General features: G+C 39.5%; 1 protein-coding gene across 1 annotated transcript; it reads right to left on the bottom strand.

Annotated features, from left to right (window-relative positions):
- On the bottom strand, positions 1-20615 carry SUB1 (SUB1 regulator of transcription). Its single transcript, XM_060092765.1, has 5 exons — positions 20529-20615; positions 17963-18035; positions 15732-15854; positions 5479-5587; positions 1-3056 (listed from the first exon to the last, which is right to left on the bottom strand). Exons 2-5 carry the CDS (start codon positions 18032-18034, stop codon positions 2977-2979), a joined length of 384 nt encoding a protein of 127 aa, XP_059948748.1. The 5' UTR covers position 18035; positions 20529-20615; the 3' UTR covers positions 1-2976.
- Between the last annotated feature and the right edge of the window lie 3929 nt (positions 20616-24544).

Genomic DNA, 24544 nt, shown 5'->3' with positions numbered 1-24544 from the left:
CCACATTTCTTGTTTTTATTTCAACATTTAAAATATTCACAGATGCAGTATATTCATTGACATCTCCATGGAAGATGTACCAAACAAAGCAGACAGGTATTCCACAATTACAGAATTACATATTTGTTACTATGTGAATGTTTACCCCTTGAGTTTATCTGGAAAAAACACCACTTTAAAGAAAAAGAGCAAAAACTTTTGAGTGTTCCACTGGATTTTCCATAAAAAGTGAGTTGCAAAGAACTTAAGGAGAGATACCTAAACATTAGCACTTTTTTAAAATTTCAAACTTTTATAGTTCTCTTCTAACATACCCCCATCAAGAACATTTAAATAATTAATACTCAATTCTTTCTCTTTTCCCCTCAATAGCCAAGCCAGAACGTACTTACTTTTCCTGTCATTTTTTCCTAAACACATTATGAAGAATAGGCTGACCATCACAGCATCTTGACTAGCTAATGAGGTAGGAGTATTCTTCTTTCAAAAGAAGTTCTTAAGCATTTATGAAGCAAAATAAAAAAGAATAAAATTATAAGAGTTTTTCTTTAGTGGTTGTTCTTTAAACGCCAAGAGCATTAGAAATTGGTCAAATGCTGCTTGTACTTTAAAAAGACAAAGACAAAAATCCACTAGAAAGGCCCTGCTACTGCACAGATTCGTGGGCTGGCGTGAATTAAATTCATTTTGGCATTACCAGGCTAAGAAACCAGTGCCTGAAAATGTCACACTTTCTTCCTGGAAGAAATCTGACCAAGAAGGTAAAGTTTAAATAGAAAACAATATACCTTATCTTTTCTTTCCAGCACAAGTTATTTTAAAAAGTCTCTTCTTTTAACGCAGTTCTCATCCTTTTCTACACACACACTAGATTAATAATTTCTGTATATTACATATCCAGTAATGTACTGAATTTACCAAGAACATTACCAGAATCTGCCAGAGAAACACTCCTTACTTGAAAGTTTTAATGACATAATACTAAACAGCTAGAAAATGCCTAGGTAACAGATTTCAGCACATCTCTGTATTAGCAGATTGTTTCAAAATGCATATACCTTGTCATTTCACATAAACCTAGGAAATTTACCCATTACTCCCTCTTCATCTACACCAAAATCAGAGTTCTGTGTTCTAACTACCCTTTCTGTATATACAATAAGGAATACTTTACAAATCTACCCAATTCAGTTAATATGTTCCCAAATAAGGGGAAAGTTTTCAAACAAGTATGATTTGTCTAAAATACGTATTCTGAACACTTTAGTACCTATTATGTGATGAAGGCTAAAATACCAGAAAAGAGGACTTATTTCTCCAATTATGCACATATTAGGGTTACTGCTAAAAAACACTTTTTAAAAATCTTAAAAATGTAAAAGAAACACTTAGAACAACTGCCAGAAAAAAAACTGATAACTCTGTGTGGCCTGGCATATGGTTTTGAAATCAAGTCCTTGACAACTCTACTATAAAATGTTTTAGACATAGTAATCATACTTGTTATAATAGTGCAACTCTCTGATATGGTAGTAACCATTTGAGATTAGCTATCAAATGTTACCAAGAATTTTTTACATGTCTTTAAACCTTTCTTTTTACTATTCTATCTAGAACTGTGTCCTATCAATGTGATCAAAATATCATGTGTTATCATTTAGTGTGAAGAGAATTCCTTCCTCTTCACTGCCACCTTTTTTAATTTCAGTTATAGTTTCTTTACATTCTTCTCCTAAGGCACACCATGCCCTATTTATTGCTGCAAAGCCCCTGAAATCTGTGCCTCAACCTACATCTGCTTCATCATTATGGTTCAATGAAAATCACTTCAGAGTGCCTGCTAAAACTTAGTAACATTAAGTCTAGAATGCCACTGTCCCATAAATGAACTGCAAAAGAACCAAGTCTACTGAAGCAAAGGCTAAAAAACACAAGTATGTGCTCTTTGTGCTCTTTCCCCTAAAAATTGACCACATTATCTACTATGACAGTTAAGCTCAGTGGTATCTCTGGCTATATATAATCCATACTCAATGTCATAAAATAAAATGTTAGGCCAGTAAGCTTTCACAATTTTTATTAAATCCTAGTCTAATTTAACAATATCTGATTTTATAGACATCATCCCATGGTGAATATGTTTAATAAGTGAAAGCAAATCAGATATCTAAGTCATTATTTTCTGCAGACTAATCAATAACAACTACACAGAACACTACAGGTAATGACATACATACATTTACTTGCTCGGAGTTTTCATACAAGCCATGTTGTTTATCAAACTATATCTCCTAATATTTAATACAGTAGAATTAGTGATTGTAGTTCTCATATAATATTTTACTTACAAGTACCTTATTGAGATAAGTAACATTTTGACAGTTTCAGACTTTCCAAATTAGCATAATATACTCAAGAAAAAGAGCAAAAAGCAAAACGAAAACTGAACATAACAAGTTATTAAAAGGACAAGGAAGTGAAGAAAAAAAAGGAAAAGTGAAATATCATTGGGGTGGGGGGAAAAGAAAAAAAATCAAACAAGTCCAGATATTTGACTAGAAGGAAACAGATTAACCATGAATTTCACAAACCAAAATTTTCTAAATTCAATGCGATGCTAATCCTTTTGAAGGTAAAAGCTGAGTTGAAACTAAAAAGTTGATAAACTGTTACTTTTGGCCTTAAGTAGTACCAACTTTTCTGATCAAAGAAGGCCACAACAGTTAAGATTGTATTACTTGATTTTATTTTGCACTAGGTGGTGGACACAAAAGCAATCCTCCTTAATAAAACTGACAATTAGCTTCACTCAGAACATTTTTAATAATGCGCATTTAAAAAGAAGTATTCATCTTACAAATTGTTCTGCAATCCAAATATACAATAGCTTGGAAAACAATGTTTAGAAAACAAAAGCCAATGTAAAAAGACAGATTAAAACAACTAGAACAGTACAGGTTTTACATTGCTCTGATTTTACAGTTTTCTTACTGCATCATCAATGTCAGAAATCTGTTCCTTCAGCTGGCTCCACTGCTCAGGATTTAAAGAAATACCTAAAAAAAAAGTTTAAAAATCAAAAATTGAATATCTACTTAAGCTCTCTTGAAGATTTTCATACTTCCAACTAAAATATTGTTTTATCTAAACTGCCATTTTGAATGGCACAATAGTACATTAAGAATCAAATCCCTTACGTTTGTTAATTACACATTCATCACAATTACCTTAGCAGGTCAATCTTATGTCCAGTTTTACTTTCAACACTGCATCCTGCGTAATGCCTATTATACCCAGTGAGCGCAAATTATGATTTGAAGATTTATCTCACAAGTGCTTGCAAACTAGCAGGCTATGTGGCCAGACCCAGATTCGGTATTTGACACCCCATTTCTACAAGCAGTTGTTTCCAACATTTGCTCAAAATTTCCACAGGAACTCAGCATGAATGACTTTGTGCTGAGTTCTTCCAGAAGCACTCACTTCACTTTGGAAAAATCCCCGAGACACAATCCAAACAGGACTTCTTAGACCGTGCATACTGGTTAACAGTGCACTCCGGGGCTTCCCTGGTGGCGCAGTGGTTGAGAGTCTGCCTGCTATGCAGGGGACGTGGGTTCGAGCCCTGGTCTGAGAAGATCCCACATGCTGCAGAGCAACTGGGCCTGTGAGCAAGAATTACTGAGCCTGTGCATCTGGAGCCTGTGCTCCGCAACAAGAGAGGCCGCGATAGTGAGAGGCCCGTGCACCGCGATGAAGAGTGGCCCCCGCTTGCCACAACTAGAGAAAGCCCTCGCACAGAAACGAAGACCCAACACAGCCATAAATAAATAAATAAATAAATTTTAATCATATGGGCTTCTAAGAAGACGTCTGCTTAAAAAAAAAAAAAAAAAAAAAGAGTTCACTCTGGAGTCAGGCTGCCAGATTTCAAATCCCAGCCTCACTAACTCTATGGCCTTTAAAAAATTAATTACCTCTAAACCTCAGTTTCATCATCAGTAAAATGCTGCTTATAACTCAAAGGGTTGTTGTGAATAATTAAATTAGCTAATGTGAATAAAATCTCAGCCTATCACCAGACACATAAACATTTAAAACATTAGCTAATGACATGTTCCTATTTAAGACATAAAAGTATGAACAGAAAGTACTTTGTGCTTTAAACTTACAATGTTCTAATGCCTGACCCTTATAAGCACAGAAATAAACTAGAATTGGAAGATTAACGAATTTCTCAGAAAACTGCTGGGAGGCCATGAAGTTGAGAGCAAAGAGGAGAATATATTAGGGCAATACTTAGGAAGGGCTAATCAAATCATTTTAGTAAATGTTCGCAGGAACAAGAAAAGAAATCTGGCATTGGCTACAGTGGGACAACTTGAATGATCAATCCAGAAGTAGCCTGAAGAAGAAAAGGGTACGAAAACATATAAAGGTTAAGTTTAATACAGTCAAAAATTACATGAAGCAAACAAGTGGTACTTTTCAAAATGACATGCAGGCAGAGTAGAAGAAAATAAGGAGGCATTTTTTTCATTAGCTAAGGATCAACCTAAAGCAGCTAACCAGCCAAACATATGAATTTCTGTTGGTACACAAATGTTCTGTAGCTATTTGGTGAATGAATAAAGCATGCTTCTGTGATGATGACATGCTTGGGACTGGATGACGCAAAAATGGAAGGAGGACAAAGACCCACTTAAAGGATACCACCCTAAAGAATATCTGTTTGGAGATGAACCAAAAGGAAACACTGTAGGGCTTCACTGGTGGCGCAGTGGTTGAGAGTCCGCCTGCAGATGCAGGGGACACGGGTTTGTGCCCCGGTCTGGGAAGATCCCACATGGCACGGAGCGGCTGGGCCCGTGAGCCATGGTCGCTGAGCCTGCGCGTCCAGAGCCTGTGCTCCGCAACGGGAGAGGCCACAACAGTGAGAGGCCCGCGTACCACAAAAAAAAAAAAAAGGAAACACTGTAAACCAGGATTTTCCATTCCTGATTTTACACCTTCCCAGTGCCCCCATTCTACTTCAGAATTGATGTAATCTTTTTAAAGGTATATTCAAGTAAATTAGCAGCCAACTGAAGTGATATTAGGGGTATTATTGGCAGGAGGGAGGGAGATATTTCAACAAGCTTTATTTAAGACATTTCATTAAAATAAGTTAAGTGTCATGTCCAAAAAGGCTACAGGGACTTCCCTGGTGGTCCAGTGGTTAAGACTCTGCACTTCCACTGTAGGGGGCACAGGTTCCATCCCTGGTCAGGGAACTAAGATCCTGCATGCCGCACGGTGTAGCCAAAAAAAACCAAAAAGGCTACAGAAGATAAAGAGAATCAACTCAAGGAGGATCTCCCATGCCCTATGCACCATCAACATTATTTCAATTTCAAATGAAGTCCAAACAATTTCAAGCTTAGATAATTTTAAATTTAATCCCAACATTAGGACCAAATTCAGGAAATTAAATCTTACCTTTCCTTCCCGGTTTCATTTCACCTTCCGGATCCATCCAGTATTCTCTAATATCAATTAAGACTTTCCCTTTAAAGTCCCGAACACTGACATACCTCATTTTCCCAATCTGCAAAAGAAACAAAAACATAAAAAGGTGTTCAACAATGGCATCCATATTTATATTCACACTTGCTGCACACTCACTCTACTTTTAATCACAAAAATAATTACTATTCTCAATATCAAAACTACACCAAAGGAACTATCACTGTTAAAATCTTTCTAAAAAGATGAAACAAAGCACATCTCACATTACCAATCACTTTTACATTAAATTGGGACATACATAACAGAGCATTATTCAGCTTTAAAAAAGAAGGAAATTCTGTCACGTGCTATTTACAACAAGGATGAACCCTGACGACATTACGCTACGTGAAATAAGCTCATCACAAAAAGATACATACTGGATGATTCCAGTACTTAATATGAGGTACCTAGGGACTTCCTTGGTAGCCCAGTGGTCAAGAATCCACCTGCCAATGCAGGGGACATGAGTTCGATCCCTGGTCCAGGAAGATCCCACATGCCACGGAGCAACTAAGCCCTTGCGCCACAACTACTGAGCCCACGTGCTGCAACTACTGAAGCCCGTGTGCCTAGAGCCCGTGCTCTGCAACAAGAGAAGCCAACGCAGTGAGAAGCCCACGCACTGCAACAAAGAGTAGCCCCAACTCACCACAACTAGAGAAAGCCCCCGCTCAGCAACAAAGACCCAACGCAGCCGAAAAATAGATAAATTTTTTTAAATTTCGTATGCTTTAAAAAAAAAAAAATACGAGGTACCTAGAATAGTCAGATTAAGATAGAAAGTAGAATGGTGATTACCAGGGGCTGGGGGGAGATCGGGAGAAAAGGGGAGTTATTTAACAGTTTGACAAGAGGAAAATATTCTGGAGCTCTGTTTCACAATAAAGTGAACATACTTAACATTACTGTATGCTTAAAAATGGTTAAGATGGTAAGTTTTATGTTGTGGTTTTTTTTTACCATAAAGATCATTACAAAGCAAAATCTTGCACAAACCACAACCATAGGAATCCACAGACTCAGCTAGCTACACTGGTTTAGCAACCATTCTGAATGTAAGAATCCAAAGTTCCAGTCAATAGTAACATGAGATAGCTTTTCTTTTTAGACATTCATTTCAAATAACATCTTTAATACACTCCACTTATAGTCTCAAACTGAGAACTTAAAACTGTCCACAGAAAACTATTTCTCAAAAACCTTCTACTGCTGCTTAACACAAACTACAGATTGCACAGGGAAGGAAAAGGCTTACTCAACCAAGTGTCTATAAGCACTTTTCAGGATATCTGATCAAAACCTCTACTACCTCTACCTATCTGACTCACTTTAAACCTACTCTTCAATCTTCCTGATTTAAATACTAGCTATGATCTTGTGCTTGAAACACATCATCATGTAAAAGTTGCTTTCTCTATAAACCTGGGTCCCTTAATGATTAAATAATCCCTTTTATTGGGATATCAAGTATTGCTAAAGTAGAAGCACAGTTGTGCTGATACAAGTACACATTTTTGGCTTCCATCTTGCCTATGTCTTCTCAGGCTGCTTTTTCTTGTCTCAGGTCTTGTTCATTTTCGTTCTCAAATTTCTCATCCCACTGGTGTGCCCCCTATTTGCAGGGTATGCCTCATGCTTTATGGAGGAAATACAGTCCATCAGGTATGGTTAAGTGCCTTCAAATCTCTCTTCTCAGTACCTACCCACATCTTCATCAATTCTTAAGTTCTTTACCTTTTGTATCCCATTTCTTGCATATACAGCTGACCCCTGAACAACTCAGAGGTTAATTCAAGTATAATTTATACCTCGGCCCTCCACATCCGAGGATTAAACCAACCACAAACCATGCAGTATTTAGTATTGAAAAATATCTGTGTATAAGTGGACCCAGGCAGTTCAAACCTGCATTATTTGAGGGTCAACTGTACATTCTTTCCCTTTCCGTTGGTTTCTTATCTACCATTTCCAAACATGCTCATTCTCCTCTTTCTATAAGGCATTTTCCCTAATCTGCATTGTATAACTTTCCTCATGTTTCCTTCCTCCCTTTATTGCTAATCTTTGAAAGGCAAGAATTGCTGTTTCCATTGATTAAACTCCCAATGCCTATGCTAAAGTCACCAGTGATCTTACTGTCATTTTTAACGGCTTATTTTTTACAGTCCTCTTTGTGTCCCCTAGTGCCTGTCATATCGGGTTCCCAGCAAACTGTTTTAATGGATGAACTAAATAAATAAGACCAAAATAATTATCACAGTGAAACTCCTAATAGTGATTTATAACACTGATTTAATACCTAACAAATTTTTAAGTATCTTAGGCACCTACAGCACTGAACATTGTTTCATTTTGGTTTTTAAGGTAAGCCCATGTGACAGATGAATAGATAAAATTAAAATACACTGAAAACCTACTAGAGTAATATTGATTACGTAAGTCAAGTAAGCATTCAGTGTGGGCTTGAGTAGGGCAAGAGACTTCAAGTGGTGGAATTTGACCTTGAAAAATGACAGGCCATTAATTAAGCAAAAGGGAGAAAAAAGTGATGAGGACAGAGACCAAGGAAAGCAGAAAGATACGATACTGATGAGATTCAAAAGGCTGAATAGATGGGAGCCATACTGAAAAGGACCTGAAAAGCCAGGAAGAGAATTCTGAAGCCTTTATAGGTCCCTGAACTAAGGACAAAAAAGAAAGAAAAAAAAGAAAAGCAGAAGCAGAAAAACAGGGTTACAACTTTAAAATTTCACTAGAAAAAAAGTTAAAGATCAAGACTGAAAGCAACCTTTTTTTAAAAAACAGTATATGAACGGCATTTTACCAGTCTTAAATTAGTAATAACAAGTACTCAGTTATTTTATGTAAAAAGCATGGGACAATACAGTTAACACAACACATTGTTAGCTAGCTTCACTTCTACCCTCGATCCCTAGAAACTTCTAACAAGCTTCGTCACCCACAGTTTCAATGAGGTGTGTATAAATGATTGTTTGCTACAGATGAACTTAAAAAGAGGCATTTTCTTTCTCTCAAACGTGACTGACCATCCACGTACTTAAAACTTTGTGAATTTACAATTTGAAGTCCCTAATCACCCTTCAAATAACTTGTGTTTGACTATTCTAAATAAGAAATAATACAAAGTAGGGAAAAGGTATAGGTCAATAAACTGACTCTCTTAAAATCTGGCAATAATGATTCAGGGAACACCAGCACCAAAGAACTGTGGGGGTGAAAGGAGGGGAAGCCTGGGGACGCAGACCGACGCTGCCCTACCAACATCTGAACCCCTTATTGTAACCAAAAACTTACTATGCGTTTTCCTTTGTATACTGCCCTTTAATATATTCAGTGTTCACTTTATTTTTTTTTTAATTTTTTTCTCCAGTGTTCATTTTAGCATAAAAAGCTTTAATGTGAATTTTCAAATAAAGATGGGCCCTATAGAAAACTGCACCACGTTTATCCCATGACTTTGCATTCTCCCAGCCCAAAGCACCAAATCCACAGTATGCACATTCATTCCAGAGTTTAAGCAATAGAGGCATTAGGAGAAAAAGAAGAGTCAGAAGGATACTTTGCCCCTAACATCAGGAATAAAGCAAGGATGTCTGCTCTCACCACTTCTTTTCAATATTATACTGGAAATACTAGCAATAAAGCAAGAAAAAGAATGAAAAGGATGATGTAAAAACAAAAATCATCATCAACCGAGAAATCTAAGAAGTCCTAAAAAATACATATGTAACATATAAATTTATAAAATATAGAATGTTATATGTATACTTACCTATATTATGTAATATCGTACATATTGTTTAGCAATGAACAACTGGAAAATGAACTTAAGAAACAACACATTTTTAAAAAGTGGTTCTGAAGAACCTAGGGGCAGGACAGGAATAAAGACGCAGACATAGAGAATGGACTTGAGGACACGGGGCGGGGGAAGGGTAAGCTGGGACGAAGTGAGAGAGTGGCATGGACTTATATACACTACCAAATGTGAAACAGATAGCTCGTGGGAAGCAGCTCAGTGCTCTGTAACCACCTAGAGGGGTGGGATTGGGAGGGAGACGCAAGGGGGAGGAGATATGGGGATATATGTATATGTATAGCTGGCTGACTTAATTATACAGCAGAAACACACACCATTGTAAAGCAACTATACTCCAATAAAGATGTTAAAAAAAATTTTTTAAATAAATCAAAAACAAAAGAAGCAATACATTTGTGATAGAATCAAAACACAAAATACTTAGGAATAAATTTAGCAAAACACATACCAGAAAAATCACAAAACAGAGAAATCAAAAAAGATCTAAATAAATGGACAGAGATACCATATTCATGAACAGGAACTTCAATATTGTCAAGTTCTGACTCTCCCCAAATTATCTTCAGATCTACCTAATCCCAATCAAAATCCCAGTAGACTTTTTGATAAAAATTGACAAGCTGATTATAAAATGTGTATGAAAATACAATACATAGAATAGCAAAAATAATTCTGAAAGTGAAGAACAGTGTTAAAGGGCTTACACTACCTGATTTCAAGACTCACCATAAAAGTATAGTAATTAAGACAGTGTGGTACTAAAGACAGACACAGAGATCAATGGACTACAGCCGAGTTTAGAAATAGATAAACATTTTGTATATTTACTGGTTTTCTTTAAAGATCCAAGGTGATTCAACAGGAAAAGAATAGTCTTTTGAACAAATGGTACTGGAACAACTCGATTATCTGTACAGGGGTGAAAAATGAGTCTCAACCCCTATCTCACACTATACACAGAAGAAACTAATTCTACATGGATTAGAGACCTAAACATGAAAGTTAAAACTATAAAAAGTGTAGCAAAAAAAACACTGGCAAAATTTTTGTGGCATTGGGGTAAAGAACTATATCTTAAGCAGGAAACAAGCATTAACCAAAAAAGCGAAAAATCGATGAAAATGGACATTTTCAAATTTAAAGATACTTAACTTAAAAAAGTAAACCACAGACTCAGAAAATATTCACAATACTTGTATCTGACAAAGGCTTTGTATTTAAAATATTTTTTAAAAATCCCTCAAATTCAATAAATCAAATGACCTTTTTTTAATAGGCAAAAGATCTGAACAGAATCTTCAAACAAAAATATAAGACATTAAGGAAATACAAAGTAAAACTACACATCCATTAATTAAAGTGAATAAAATTTTTAAGACTGGTAATACCCAGTGAAGATGTGCAGCAATTGGAATCTCATACACTGCTGGTGGGTCTGTAAAATGGTACAGCTAGTTTGGAAAACAGTTTGACAGTTTCTTAAAGTTAAAGATACACTTAGCCTATGACCCAGCAAATACATCTGGTGTTTACCTAAAAGGCGAAAATGTCCACAAAAAGACTTGTACAAGAATATTCACAGCAGCTTTACTCCTAATATCCCCAAACTAGAAACAACCCAAATGTCCACCCAAAATGAATAGATAAACGAACTGTAGTACAATCATACAATGGAATACCAACCAGCAATAAAAAAGAACCAACCACTGATACTTCAAACAAGGAATGATCTCAAAACACTATGGTGAGCAAAGGATGCCAGACACAAAACAATACAGACTGTATGATTCCATTTATATGAGGCTCTAGAACAGGCAAAATAAATCTCTAGGGACAGAAATTACATCAGTGCTTACCTGGGGAAAGGGAATGGACTATAAAGGGAGGTCTAGAGGGAACTTTCCAGGGTGATGGAAACGGCCTCGCTACAAAAGCATGTACGTTTAGAGAAAGACAAATATCATATGATACTGCTTATATGTGGAAATCTAAAAAAATGATACGAATGAACCTATTTACAAAACAGAAATAGAGTCACAGATGTAGAAACCAAACTTATGGTTACCAAGTGGGGGGAGGGAGGGAAGGGATAAACTGGGAGATTGGGATTGACATATACACACTACTATATATAAAATAGATAACTAATAAGACCCTACTGTATAGCACAGGGAACTCTACTCAGTACTCTGTAATGACCTATAGGGGAACAGAATCTACTTGGGCTGGCCAAAAAGTTCATTCGGGTCTTTCTGTAAGATGTTAGGAAAGCCCCGAAAGAACTTTTTGGCCAACCCAATAAAAAGAGTGGATATACGTATATGTACAACTAATCCACTTTGCTGCACAGCAGAAACTAACACAACGTTGTAAATCAACCATATTCCAATAAAAATTAAAACAAAAATAAAATAAAATTTTAAAAAGCATGTAGGTTTTTTACAGCTCACCAAATTAGGCTTTAAATGTGTGCATTTTATTGTCTATGGATTATATCTCAATAAAGTTTTTTAAAAAAAGAAAAGAACTTGCCCAATAGTCACCTCTTCCTTGAGGAGAAATAAAGCTGACAAATTCTTACCCCCCAAAAAAAACTAACCACAGAAAAATGAGGGGGTAGTAGTCTAGATATAAGTAAAAGTAGAATAAAGATCACTGCACTCACAGGTCATAGGAGAAAACAGGCACACAACAGAACGCACGTATTTTCACACACACATAATCTGGAGGTGAACAAGAAAAAAATAATATGTACCTCATACCGAACAGTGATTCTTAAATTTTTTTGATTTCCTGTCCCCTTTGGGGTACTGATGGTTATAAATAATCCCTTCAACACAAAAAAATCCAAAAAAAATATTAATTTCATGGACTCCCAAAATAAACCCCCAGGTTAAGAACACCTGACTCTGTAATAACATAATTTAAAAGTAACAGGTTTATCCTTAAAATCATGAAATCAACTAAAGCAGTATTACTGACCCTTTGTGCTGAACTTTGAAGACGACTAGGGATCCCTCTGAAGAAGAATAGGGATCAATGTCTCCTGCCTCAATCATTCTGACCTTTTAAGACACAGGTACTAAGTAATTACAAGATAGTTCTGCAATCCACATCACATACGTCACCTCAGGTAAATTATATCCCTTCGGCACCAAATTCTCAAAATTCAGAGCTGAAGAAACCAGACAAAAGCAAGCACCTAGTAGTATCTCCTCTCTACTCAGGAATCTGCCCAAATCATTCCACAGCTTAAAAGATCAGCAGAGTGACTTTCCTTGGGCACAATTCTCTTCAAATATTACATTTAGAGAGCTGCTTATGTTTGATGCACATTGCTTTACCAAAATTTAAGATCATTTCCTCCAGTTCTATTCTCAAGAGATGGGTATTTAGGTTTAAGGAAAAAAAAGAAACACCCTGTCTTATGGTTACTAAGCAATACTCAAACAACTTTAATTTAGATTTTAGATTTGTCTTTGGTAAAGTATACCTGATAACCCAGGTCCTTAAAGATACTAGCAATGTCTAAAAAAGTTCCACTCTGGGAGCTGTCTTCAAGGCATTTTCTTGGTAAATGAAAAATATAGGAAATATATATCTCTATTTTTTTAATTAAATAAAAAGAATTTTTTTTAACTTTACAAAGCACAATGAGCATAACTGATTTTCCTTCCAAAAACCCCATCCTTCACCTGTCTTTCCTAATAAAATTATCAAACCATTATTACTAATAAAAATGAAGTCCTCGGGCTTCCCTGGTGGCGCAGCGGTTGAGAGTCCGCCTGCCGATGCAGGGGACACGGGTTCGTGCCCCGGTCTGGGAGGATCCTGCATGCCGCGGAGCGGCTGGGCCCGTGAGCCGTGGCCGCTGAGCCTGCACGTCCGGAGCCTGTGCTTCGCAACGGGAGAGGCCACAACAGTGAGAGGCCCGCGTACAGCACAAAAAAAAAAAAAAATGAAGTCCTCATTTTAAATTACATAACCAATGTAGTCACTAGGTCTGTGAAAAGTCACTCTGAAAATCAGGCCTACATGATCCTCCTAAAGGCACTTTCAAAAGGGTGAGGAGCCTAACAGCCTTTGAGGCTTGGGAACCTTCCAAATAAGGGCTTAAGAACTGAACTCACTTCTTTTGGTGAGATAACCTCCCTATAAAAAAAGAACTGGTTTCCCAAAACTGCTCTAATAGAATAAAATCTCTAAATGTGGGCCCTAGTTTCTTTATCTGTACAATCAGGAGTAAGGGAGACAAGATGAAATCCATTAATAGGCCACAGATGCTCTATTATCCAAGTACAAGCAGGCATACGGTGAACAGAATTGATCAGAGAAAAGCCCAAGATAACTGCCAGGCAAATACTTGAAAGTTTTTACCTTTAGTACAAACATTAAGTTGAACTATTCCAAAGCAGTCCTTCATTCTATATAGGAGGAAAGTCTATGAAAGGAAGAGGTACTTTCTTGCAGATTTTACATTTCATTCTGCCCCTTAAAATAGCCTCCCACTGCACTTAGAATGAAACTAAAACTCCTAAAACTGGTCTCCCAACAGGAAAGCCCTGAAAGATCTGGCCTTCACCTTCCTTATCAACTAGACCTCCTACCTACACTCTCAGCCAACTTTCTAGGCTCCAGACACAAGGGCTTCATAATTCCTGCACAATCCAAGCTCTTTCCCACTTCAAGGCATCTGCACATTCTCTGTCAAATTAATCCAATCTGCTCCTAGTTCCTCTAAAATATACAAAAGTCAGAAGACTAAAACCCATAAAAATCGATCTGCATTTTGTCACTTTTTTTTACATAATTTTTAATTTAAAAATGTATGTATTTAAGATTTATAACATGATTCAATGTACATATTCCGAGTGAAAGACTACTACACTCAGGCTAACGTATCATCTCCTTATACTTACCATTTTTTGTACGATCAGTGCGCCTGAAAATCTACTTAGTATGTCTCCAATGTTCAATACAGTATTATGCATAGCTAGCACGTGTCTATTTCTTTATCTAGAGTTATAACAAGACAAAACTGAGTAAAAATAGCCAACTTCTATTTTCCCATTCTCACATTAATCCTGGTACTGTCTTTCAAGGACATCAGTAAGTTTAAAAAAAAAAAAAAGAATAAGTGCACACACACACAAGCCTTACTTTCTAGTCAAGTAAATGTTTGCAGTCTCATTTTGTCCAACCTTCTGACTTCGACTAATACTAATGTCTCCTTGAGACGCTTATCTTGTTCATGCTCCCACGAAGCACTTATTTTTTCCTTGCTCCCATTACTGATCTCTTCCTGTTCTCCTCCACCTTCTCTAACCCATGTCCTTTTCCTTCCACCCTGAATATCACAAGACATGTCCTCAGTCACCTCCTCTTCTCCCTCTGGTTTATACTTACTTCAGTGGAAGGTTTCAGTCAACCATACTAAGGACCCACATGAACAGTTCCCAACTAAGCCTTCTAGGTTCTAGAGCAGAGACACTTTATCACACTTACAATCAGATCCAAAAGGCCAAACTTAACCACTTCTGCCATTAAAACTAATTTATTTTCCCCATATCTATCAATGAAACCTTCATCTCTATTGTCTCTCAAATTTAAAACCAGTCTTCACTGATTGCTTCATTCCTCTAGTGCATTCTTCCTCACCAGCGATCTTAATCATCACTATTTCATCTTCTGGAAAAACCATCTAAGCCCTCATCACCTCACATAATTTATCCCCACTGCCTCTCCCATAAAGCCTTCTTGTACCATGATGCCAATAACAAGTCTCCCTAAAACAAGGTAAGAAACCCAAGGAAAGAAGCTATGCCAGTCCTGAGTAATTTCATCAAAGCCCTCTAATGAACTTCCCTCACTTTACCTCACTACTCAACCCTAATCCCCACAACAGATAAACTGAGGGCCCATTTTAGTAAACCCATTCACCCTTTCTGTTAGCAAGCCAAAACTAGGCAGGTCTTATTGCTGTTTCCCCTCCAGTAACATCCTATCCATACTTCACAGCCCAATACTAGACCTACCTCCTCCAAGCTGCTCTCTAAACGTGCAGTTCTCAATCTTTTTTTGCATTTCTCTAACTTTTAAATTCCCATTGTTTTAAATACAGCAAAACTACAGAATTCTAGATTTTAACAATCATCTAGCATCATATAAATTGCTTTCATTTCTACTAACTTGTTCTTATATTTCAAGGAATATCCTTAGTCAAGAGAATTGTAACATACATAAAAGATTATTATGCATTATCAGATTAAGGTACTTTTAACATTCTTTAGATCAAGCCAGGTAATAATTCCTCTGGAACTAAGGAAATAACCCACTTTACCTGAAACATGTTATCGTCTCTGCTGCTGCTGCTCTGCTTAGAAGATGACAGGGCTCTTGAAGTTTCACCAGTCTTTTGTTTTTTTACAGGTTTTTCTGGAGCAACTTGCTTTTTCCTCTTTAACTTGAAAGAAAAACAAGAATATGGTTAAAATCTGCATGAGAACAAAACACATCTCAGGTTCAAAAGATTCCATTACTTTTCAAGGCTTAAAGGATCAGAACACTCCATTTATTAATAAAAAAATCATAAATATATACACAAGCAAGTTTCACTTGACAACAGAACTATGAAACTAGCCTAGCACTGCTATCTAGTACAGTGTTTTCAAACTGCTCTCAGAAACCCAAAAGATATTTCAGGCATTAGAGTGGTATTCACCAGAGAAACAATTATTTTATAGACTGGGATCCCTCATAAAATTTCTTTGGGAGAGAAAAAAGATGGAGGTATGGGGGCTGCTGCTTTTGAATAAACTTAAACTTTCGGAAACCACTCTAGTCAACTAGTCAGTTACTTATTTTTACAAAAAAAATGTACTAATTAGGAAGAATACAACCAACTTATGATTATTTATGCCTGCCTATTCCAAAAAGGACTTAAATTGGCTTAGCAAGTTTATGAGTAGGCAAAGCTAAGAAAGGTATTTCGTACTGGGCACCAGAGGTCAACAACTCATCACAAAACTTCCTCATCACAAAAAAACAACTTAAGATAAACAGTAATGTGTTACACTAGCATTCAAAATCAAAACAATGTTTTAAAAGCAGCATTACTCTAAAAGTTTTTCATATAGGTTCATTCTCAAAATGAGCTAACAGGGACTTCTCTGGTGGCACAGTGGATAAGACTCCGCGTTCCCAATGCAGGGGACCTGGGTTTCATCCCTGGTCAGGGAACGAGATCCCGCATGCATGCTGCAACTAAGAAACCCTGGAACCACAACTAAGGAGCCCACCTGCCACAACTAAGACCCGGTGCAACCAAATTAATTAATTAATTAATTTTATTTATTTATTTATTTAAAAATTAGCCAACAGTCCATGAAATCCAGTAGAGTTCCCAATCCAAACAGTAGAGGGCAGTCATGTTCCTTAGTGGAAGGTATATAAACAATGTTTTACCAAATTATGTGATGCTAGGTAAAATACTGATATAATGTATGTATTTATGTACACAAACTGAAAGACTGGATTCAGTTAATGTAAGTCCTTACAGGATTAACAGTATTATTTGGGATAAATAGCAAAAATTACCTCAGCTCAATAAGCAGAAGGCAATTATTCTTTTTATCAGGGTCTATACAGTCCTTGTGGAATGGCACATACCTGGCACATAAAAGCTCAATAAAAAACTTGTTAAATCAATGTATTCAAATGCTATACTGTGTGCAAGTTAAAAAACTGAGAGACATTCCCTTCTCGATATAGCCATGCATGCTCTTTGAAGTTTTTTTTCAACCTTCCAGGTGATATGTACTTCCCTATAAAAGTCCATCTCCTCCAAGATTCTCATATAAGCTCTCTTTTCTTTTAACACTGCTAACTGAGCTCAGAGACACAACTATGTAAGGTTCTAGGAGATAAAGGACAATACTGTGTGGAAGAAGCCCTGACTACAGTGTGAGATGCTCAGTTAAGCAGAATGCACAGTTAAGCTTATAGCACAATTATCACCTAATGCAGAAAAAGCCTCTTCTATCAAAATGGGTAATTTCATGTTAGCTTTGCTGGGTGCTGATTTAATTAAAAGGAGGGGACCAGAGTAAGTAACATTCTAATTTAAAATGTACCAAGCCAAATTTTATGTAATCCTTGAAGGCTGGATAAACATCAAGGCTGAGAAGACTGTCAAACTAACATCTGCTTTCAAGGAGTTCAGATAATTTGGCTCAACAACTACAAAGAATACCTACAGATTAGGAAGATTACTAAATAATGGCAAATAGTGGCTTTGGCCTAAATCTAGTGCTATTCCCCTAGGGAGTCCTAAAAAGCCACAACAGGAAGCTTGTTAATGTCAGAAGACTTGCTCAAGTCTGACTTGGCGTGTGCGTGTACAACAAGCACCCTAGGCACTTTAGTCAAGTGGTTCAGGGGCCATCTGCACTTTCAGAAACATCCATCCAGCCTCTCATTTTAAGATTCTGATATGCTGTGCAGTCCTTCAGAACCGGATGTGGGCAATACTGCTGAATTAAGTATCACAAAAATCACATGGTGTATAGTCACCTTTTTGTCTACTTCACTGTCAGAATCACTGCCAGAAGAGCTTGAAGAAACAAGTTCCTTTGACTTCGGCATTCTGAAAGAAAAATACATTATGTAAATAATTCATAATTTGCTCTGTTACCTTCAACTTAACTCTCCCCCAATCACAGATTCAAGAAGTTCCACAGTTCTTTCTACCATTTTTGGTACTGGAGTTGTTACACTGAGCACACAAGTTATGCTCTTAATCTATGTTCTTCCAAGTTGAAAATAACATGCAAAGTGAAGAGTTCTGAACCCAGCAAGAAGAACTAAATGTCATACACATCTCATACTCTTACACCTCTCTCTTTCTCAAAGTCAGTGGGGCTTTTTATACTTCATTTTAGCAGGGTTAGATGTTTACGTTTAGGGTAAACTGCAAAAAGGCAGCTGACAGCAATCACTGTTAAAACCAATAAGAAATATGAATAATTCTCAGTACTGCTTTATACTTGCCACTGAGGAGACTTATGTACAATTATTCACTGCCGGAACTGATATCAACTTACACACAGCATGGTGAACAACTGTACTATACAGATGTCGATATTTAATTAATTTTACCATTAAAATCCTATTTTTCATATTTTGTATATGTTCTTAATTTTTTTGGCTTTTTGACCATGCCAATCAAAGGAGCAAGTACGGAATCAAAGTTATACATAATTCACAGTTCATTTACATTTTACACTGATTTTCTATTCTGGAATACAACTAAAATTTGAAGAATCTGCTTATGGGAGGGGCAAAACCTTTCCTCCAATTCCTACTATGACCCTAGTTCCCCAGGTCCCCCCAGACGGTACATAGGCCAGTACCTTGCTTTCCCTGTGGATGTTTACAGAGTGCCTGAGGGCAGAGTCTTGTGCTTCTATGTTTCCCAAAATTCAAGGAATTTCACGCTGTACCTCTTTTCAAAGCACTTATAATACCAAATGGTAAAATGCTTATTTTCAAAACAAGTATCTCTTGCTCTCTCCACCTCCATCTCAGAAGAGACTTGAGTCCTATTAACTTCTATATGCCCTAAAGGGTCCAATATACACAACATACACTATAATGTTTGCTGAAAAAAGTGGAAAAGACTTCAAAAAAAACCCATAAATAATCCAGATCTCGACTAAAGTTGCCATTAGCAAGGGCACTTAATGTATCCCAAAACAGGAAGTCAAGGGAAAAGAAATGGGCCATCCCTAGCCTAGCCACTAAATTCAAAAAGCTCAAACCATGCCCAAGCCAGCCATGTTGATTTTATCTGGCAATTTCTTGATGCCAAGAGTAGTAAATTCAGAGGGGAGCAAGCAACATTTATAGCCACGTTTTATACATTAATCCTGTTACTGTTCCGCTTTCCAACCTAATCTCCAAAATCAATTTAGTTGTTTTTCATGCTAGCTAATAATGCCAAGAAGCTTTTTTTTTTTAAAGTAATCCAACTGAACGGACCCTGTTTTTCACTCTGAAACAGTCAGGCATAACTATACCATCTGTTCATGAAAGGTTCCTGGGGGCCTAAGATCATTTCAAAGAACCAACTCGTGTTTAACACAAATAAGTCCATCCGACACGAAAACAAGGTAACGGTAACTAAAGCCAGCCTGTTTGAACTTCTATCAAAATACATTTTCACTTTTACTTAATGAGCCTTTACCGTTCAAGGGGGAAAATGCGGGGGGGGGGGGAGGGCGGCAGGCTCGCAATTCTGGCGAGGCGCTACTAACTGCGCTGGTGTGGAATATATACAAAACACAACTTAAAAAATGAAATCTCCGATCTCTGATGAAGGCATGGGGAAGGAGGGATTAGAAAACAAGAGGTGAAAATAAACTAGGACTAAAAGGCACGCGAATTCGGTTCAACACGAGGGTGATAAGCACCAAAACGGAGGAAGGGGGCCGCGCGACGCCAGGCAGCCGCCAGAACCCCGGGGCTGACAACGCCTTGGGCGGTGGGAGACAGGTCGGTCGGAGGGGGCGTGGGAGGCGGCGAAATGCGGAGGAGACGGCGTGGGAGAGGAGGGACTTGCACCAAGCGCCATTTTCTTGCCTCGAAGAGCTCACTGCCCCCCAGCAAACCAGCCGTTCACTCCCCCAGCGCCAGTCTCCCCCGCCGCACCGCCTGCCTTCCTCCGACCGGGTCCCCCCTCCTGGGGGCAGGGATGAGGACCCCGGAGAGACCTTGGGTAGATGCAGGCCCCGCACGCGCCCCCGCCCGGGCCGCCACTGTATTGTCCCGGGGGCGCCCCGGCCCCCTTCCCGCGGCTCCTCGCCCCCGCCGGGCACCGCCTCCCCCGCCGCCCCTGGGCAGCTCCCGGGGGCCAGTTTCCGGGGCCGAGAGGCCTGAAGCGCGTGGGGCGCGGAGTCGGGGACGAGGAGAGGTCCGGGAAGGCCGAGGAAGCATGGGGGAGATCAGGCAGCGCCGCCATTTCCCGCGGCCGTCGTCGACGAGAGGGACCGGGGCTGCGGGCGCGCAGCGGCCGGGCTGGCAAGGTGAGGGGCGAACGAGGGCGGTTACGAGGGGGTGGGGGCGGGGTCCGAGCACTCACGCTCCGCTCCGGTAGCCGAACTGCCTCCAGCTCGCCCGCTCGCTACTGACAGAGAAACGGAAGTGACGGCAGCAAAGAGACGCCCGCCCCGCCCCTCTGAGACCACGCGCGCGTGATGGGGCGTGGCCTCCCCGCCGAAACCAACACCGAGACCCTTTCCAGGGCCTTAAAGGGACCGCCCCTCATCCTGAACCGATGCCACGAAAGTGGGATGCAGCGAAGATTGGATTTGACTTGTGAGTGAGTGAGGGAGCGAATAAAACATGAATGACAAACACCGAGCTTTGCACTTGTTCCATAAATGTTTCTTGTAATAAAGTGAAATGTCTGAAAAAGATCAACACTTCTGGCCCATTTTCCGAGAAATGATCCTTGCCCGCCACCCCCTACTCTGGTATTTGACCCTGGCTAGTAAAATCCGAAGGAAGGAAGCCAAAGTCATAACGTTTAATGCCAGAAAGTGCGAAGAAAAGTCTTTGCAGAAGTCCTTGGCCACACACCCACACACATTCCTAAACTGAAGTCCTGGGAAATTCCCTGGCGGTCCAGTGGTTAAGACTCGGCACTTTCTCTGCCAGGGCTGGGTTCAATCCCTGGTCAGGGAACAAAGATCCGGAAAGCCGCTGGGAAAAAAAAAAAAAAAAAAGTACCTAAACTGAAGTCCTGGAGGTGTAAGGTAGTTCACAGAAGGCAAGAGAACTCCATACTACAAGCAGGAATATGGCTAATATGAGTCTTTGAATCTATATTTAATGAATGCCGACTATAGCCAAGAATATATATTCAACACACATTTATCAGACACTCACTATGTTCCAGGTACTGCAGTGAGGCACTTTACAGATCATTATCATCCTAACAAGCACTTTCCAACGTCGGAATGGTGATTCTCTCCATTTTCTAGATGAAGAAACCCAGGGTCAAAAAGTTTAAATAAGCTCTGCTCTAGGTTATATAGGGAGTGAATCATGATTCAAACCCTGCACTGCCTGAGTCACAGTGCTGCAGACTGAGGCAGATTGCAAATGCTCTAGGCCACTTCTATTCATTCAGTGTCAGGTTAGATGACCACTTTTTAAAAACGAAACACTTGCTGTATAATTCCTTTTTACAACATTCCAAAAAAAGGCAAAAATAATCCAAGGGGATCTAGGTCAGGTTACCCTTGGGGGATATCACTTGGAGTGAGTATGACAGAACCTGTGGGGATGCTGAATACATCTTGGTCTGGGTGGTGGTTAGACAGGCATGTACGGATGTAAAAATTTCACTTAATATTCATGCGTTTTACGTTATACAAGATACACTTCAATGAGAAAGATGAAAAAGTCAAAAATAAAAATATGAAAATTAGACTGTAAAAAGATGAAACTCACTCAGGAACCACTGTTCCAGCATGGTAGCTTGCCAGCCTGGAGTTTACACACCCAAATGCAGTTAAGGAAGCACCTTCAATGACTATGGCCAGCTGACGTAAGTTCCCTTGGACTTTGTAGGGGGTGTCGGATTGGATGAGTTCATACAGTGGGGTAACTAGAAGATCAGCAGGTGGCCTGGGCCCTGGTAGCCATGGATATGGTTCTCTCTCGAAATCTGGATGCTGGATGAGAAAAGACAGAGTTCAGGGCACTGGTTGGAGTCATGTGACTCACAACCTCCTCTCCCTATCTTCCAAGAAAGAGCTACAACTCTCTTTACTCAAGTGTAGGAAACTGCCCCAAAGGTCCTTCCCCAGTTTATTCACTCATTTCATAAACAATGTATTCAGCACCTATACGCCAGTGCTGCTCTAAGTGCTGGGAATTCAGGAATGAACAAGGCTGACAGGGTCACTGTAAACTCATGGAGCAGACAATAAGCAAGTAAAGAATTAAATAGAGTTGGTAATTTCAGATAAGTGCTATAAGAAATAAAAGAAAAACAGGATGATGCAGTAAAGAGTGTTGGGATGAGGTTAATTGAGATCTGAGAGGGATGAAGTGGGAGTGTTCGGGCAGGAACCCTAATGAAAAGAGCAGCCAGGGTAAAATGTAGGTGCTGGGGGTTCCAAGCAGAGAACGCAGCTGTGCAAAGATCCTAGGGTTAAGGTGAGTCTAAAGAACGGAAAATTCTCTTGATGTAGAACTCCACTGGAGACCATGGGCTGTACAGAGGTGGAGCCCACACAGCAGCTCCCTAGGCTCAGTGCCAGGGCTACCCAGGCCCCAGGAAGCGCTGGCTCTGCAGAGCTACAGGAGCCCAGTTCTGGCCTTTCTCCAAGATCCAAGACAGCACCTCCTCACCTATCACTACCTCTTCCTCCTCACCTATTACTCCTACTAATTAGCACCAAGGAATCCCGCAGCTTCCCTCCAGCTGGGTCTGTGCTCAGAAGAATAGATCTATGTCAGCCAAGAATTTGTTTTTTGAGGTATCACTCTACATGAAATAGTGCAAGACTCCATATAATTGTCAACTGAAAGCTACAACCGTAAATACTATCAAATGCTTCACAGAGAGCTGGACCTCTGAATTGGAATAGACTGAGGATGCTTTGAAGAGAACAGCCTTAAGCTTGACCTAGGGAGATGAGAGAGAACATTTGGAGTGGGAAAAGAGGAAAACTCTGAGCTAGGTATGACCACAAAATGAGTAAGGCACATTGAGAGTCTATGAGCAGTCAATTCTATCAGTGTAGAGTTCGCATAGAGGAAGGCTAGGAGATTCATCTGGAAAAGTGGGGTGAAGCCAGATGGCGAAGGGCCCTAAATGAAGTCCAAGGAGTTTGGATTTTATCCCATGTGAAAAAGAAGAGAGTGAGTGTGGAATGTCTTGGGTGATCTAAAGATTGCAGGCACCCCCCCAAATATGCCACTTTGGCCCATCGATTATTTTGAATTAAAATTACTTAAGAAACAGCAGATATAAGAAGGACATTCAGGGACTTCCCTGGTGGCACAGTGGTTAGGAATCCACCTGCCAATGCAGGGGACACGGGTTCGAGCCCCGGTCCGGGAAGCTCCCACATGTCGCAGAGCAACTAAGCCCATGCACCACAACTACTGAGCCTGTACTCTAGAGCCCACGAACCATAACTACTGAACCCGCATGCCACAACTACTGAGCCCGTGTGCCACAACTACTGAAGCCCGTGCACCTAGAGCCCATGCTCCGCAACAAGAGAAGCCACCGCAATGAGAAGCCCGCGCACCGCGAAGAAGAGTAGCCCCCGCTCGCCACAACTAGAGAAAGCCCACGCATAGCAACGAAATCCCCACACAGCCAAAAAATAAATGAATAAATAAATTTATAAAAAAAAAAAAAAGAAGGACATTCTGACCCTCTTTGTCCCTTTGAAATCAGGAAGTAAACCTCCCATGTGAAAGGTACCCTCCCTGTACCAGGAAATAGAGAAACATCCTTATCACCAGAGACAGGGACTTCAAGGCCAAGAAGGCTGTATAAACAAACCTTGTTTCTTCTTTACTAATTTACTACCCCAAGCACAAACCTTTTTTGTCTTGTCAGTTCTTCACAAATTTATTTTTCCTTTGTCTAAAAAGTATAAAAATTTTCCTGCTTTTGTCACTTATTTGAGTCTCATGTTCCATGAGCTCCCATATATACAAATTAAATTTTTCTCCTATTAATCCGTCTTGTGTCAATTTAATTATTAGATCGGCCAGAAGAACGAAGAGGGGCAGGGGGAACATTTCCCCTCCCTGACAGGTTGAAAAAAGAAGGAAGCGCTGGGGCTTCCCTGGTGGCGCAGTGGTTGAGTCCACCTGCCGATGCAGGGGACACGGGTTCGTGCCCCGGTCTGGGAAGATCCCACATGCCACGGAGCGGCTAGGCCCGCGAGCCATGGCCGCTGAGCCTGTGCGTCCGGAGCCTGTGCTCCGCAACGGGAGAGGCCACAACAGTGAGAGGGCCGTGTACAGCAAAAAAAAAAAAAAAAAAAGAAGGAAGCGCTGGAAGCTAGAACACTGTAGAGGAGCTTGCTCTAACTGCCCTGGTAAGACGTGATGAATTCCTAC

Source organism: Mesoplodon densirostris, chromosome 3, assembly GCF_025265405.1.
Source record: "Mesoplodon densirostris isolate mMesDen1 chromosome 3, mMesDen1 primary haplotype, whole genome shotgun sequence".
NCBI classification, from domain to species: Eukaryota; Metazoa; Chordata; class Mammalia; order Artiodactyla; family Ziphiidae; genus Mesoplodon; species Mesoplodon densirostris.
The sequence above is the reverse complement of the archived record's forward strand: the minus strand, read 5'-3'. Positions and strand labels throughout refer to the sequence as shown.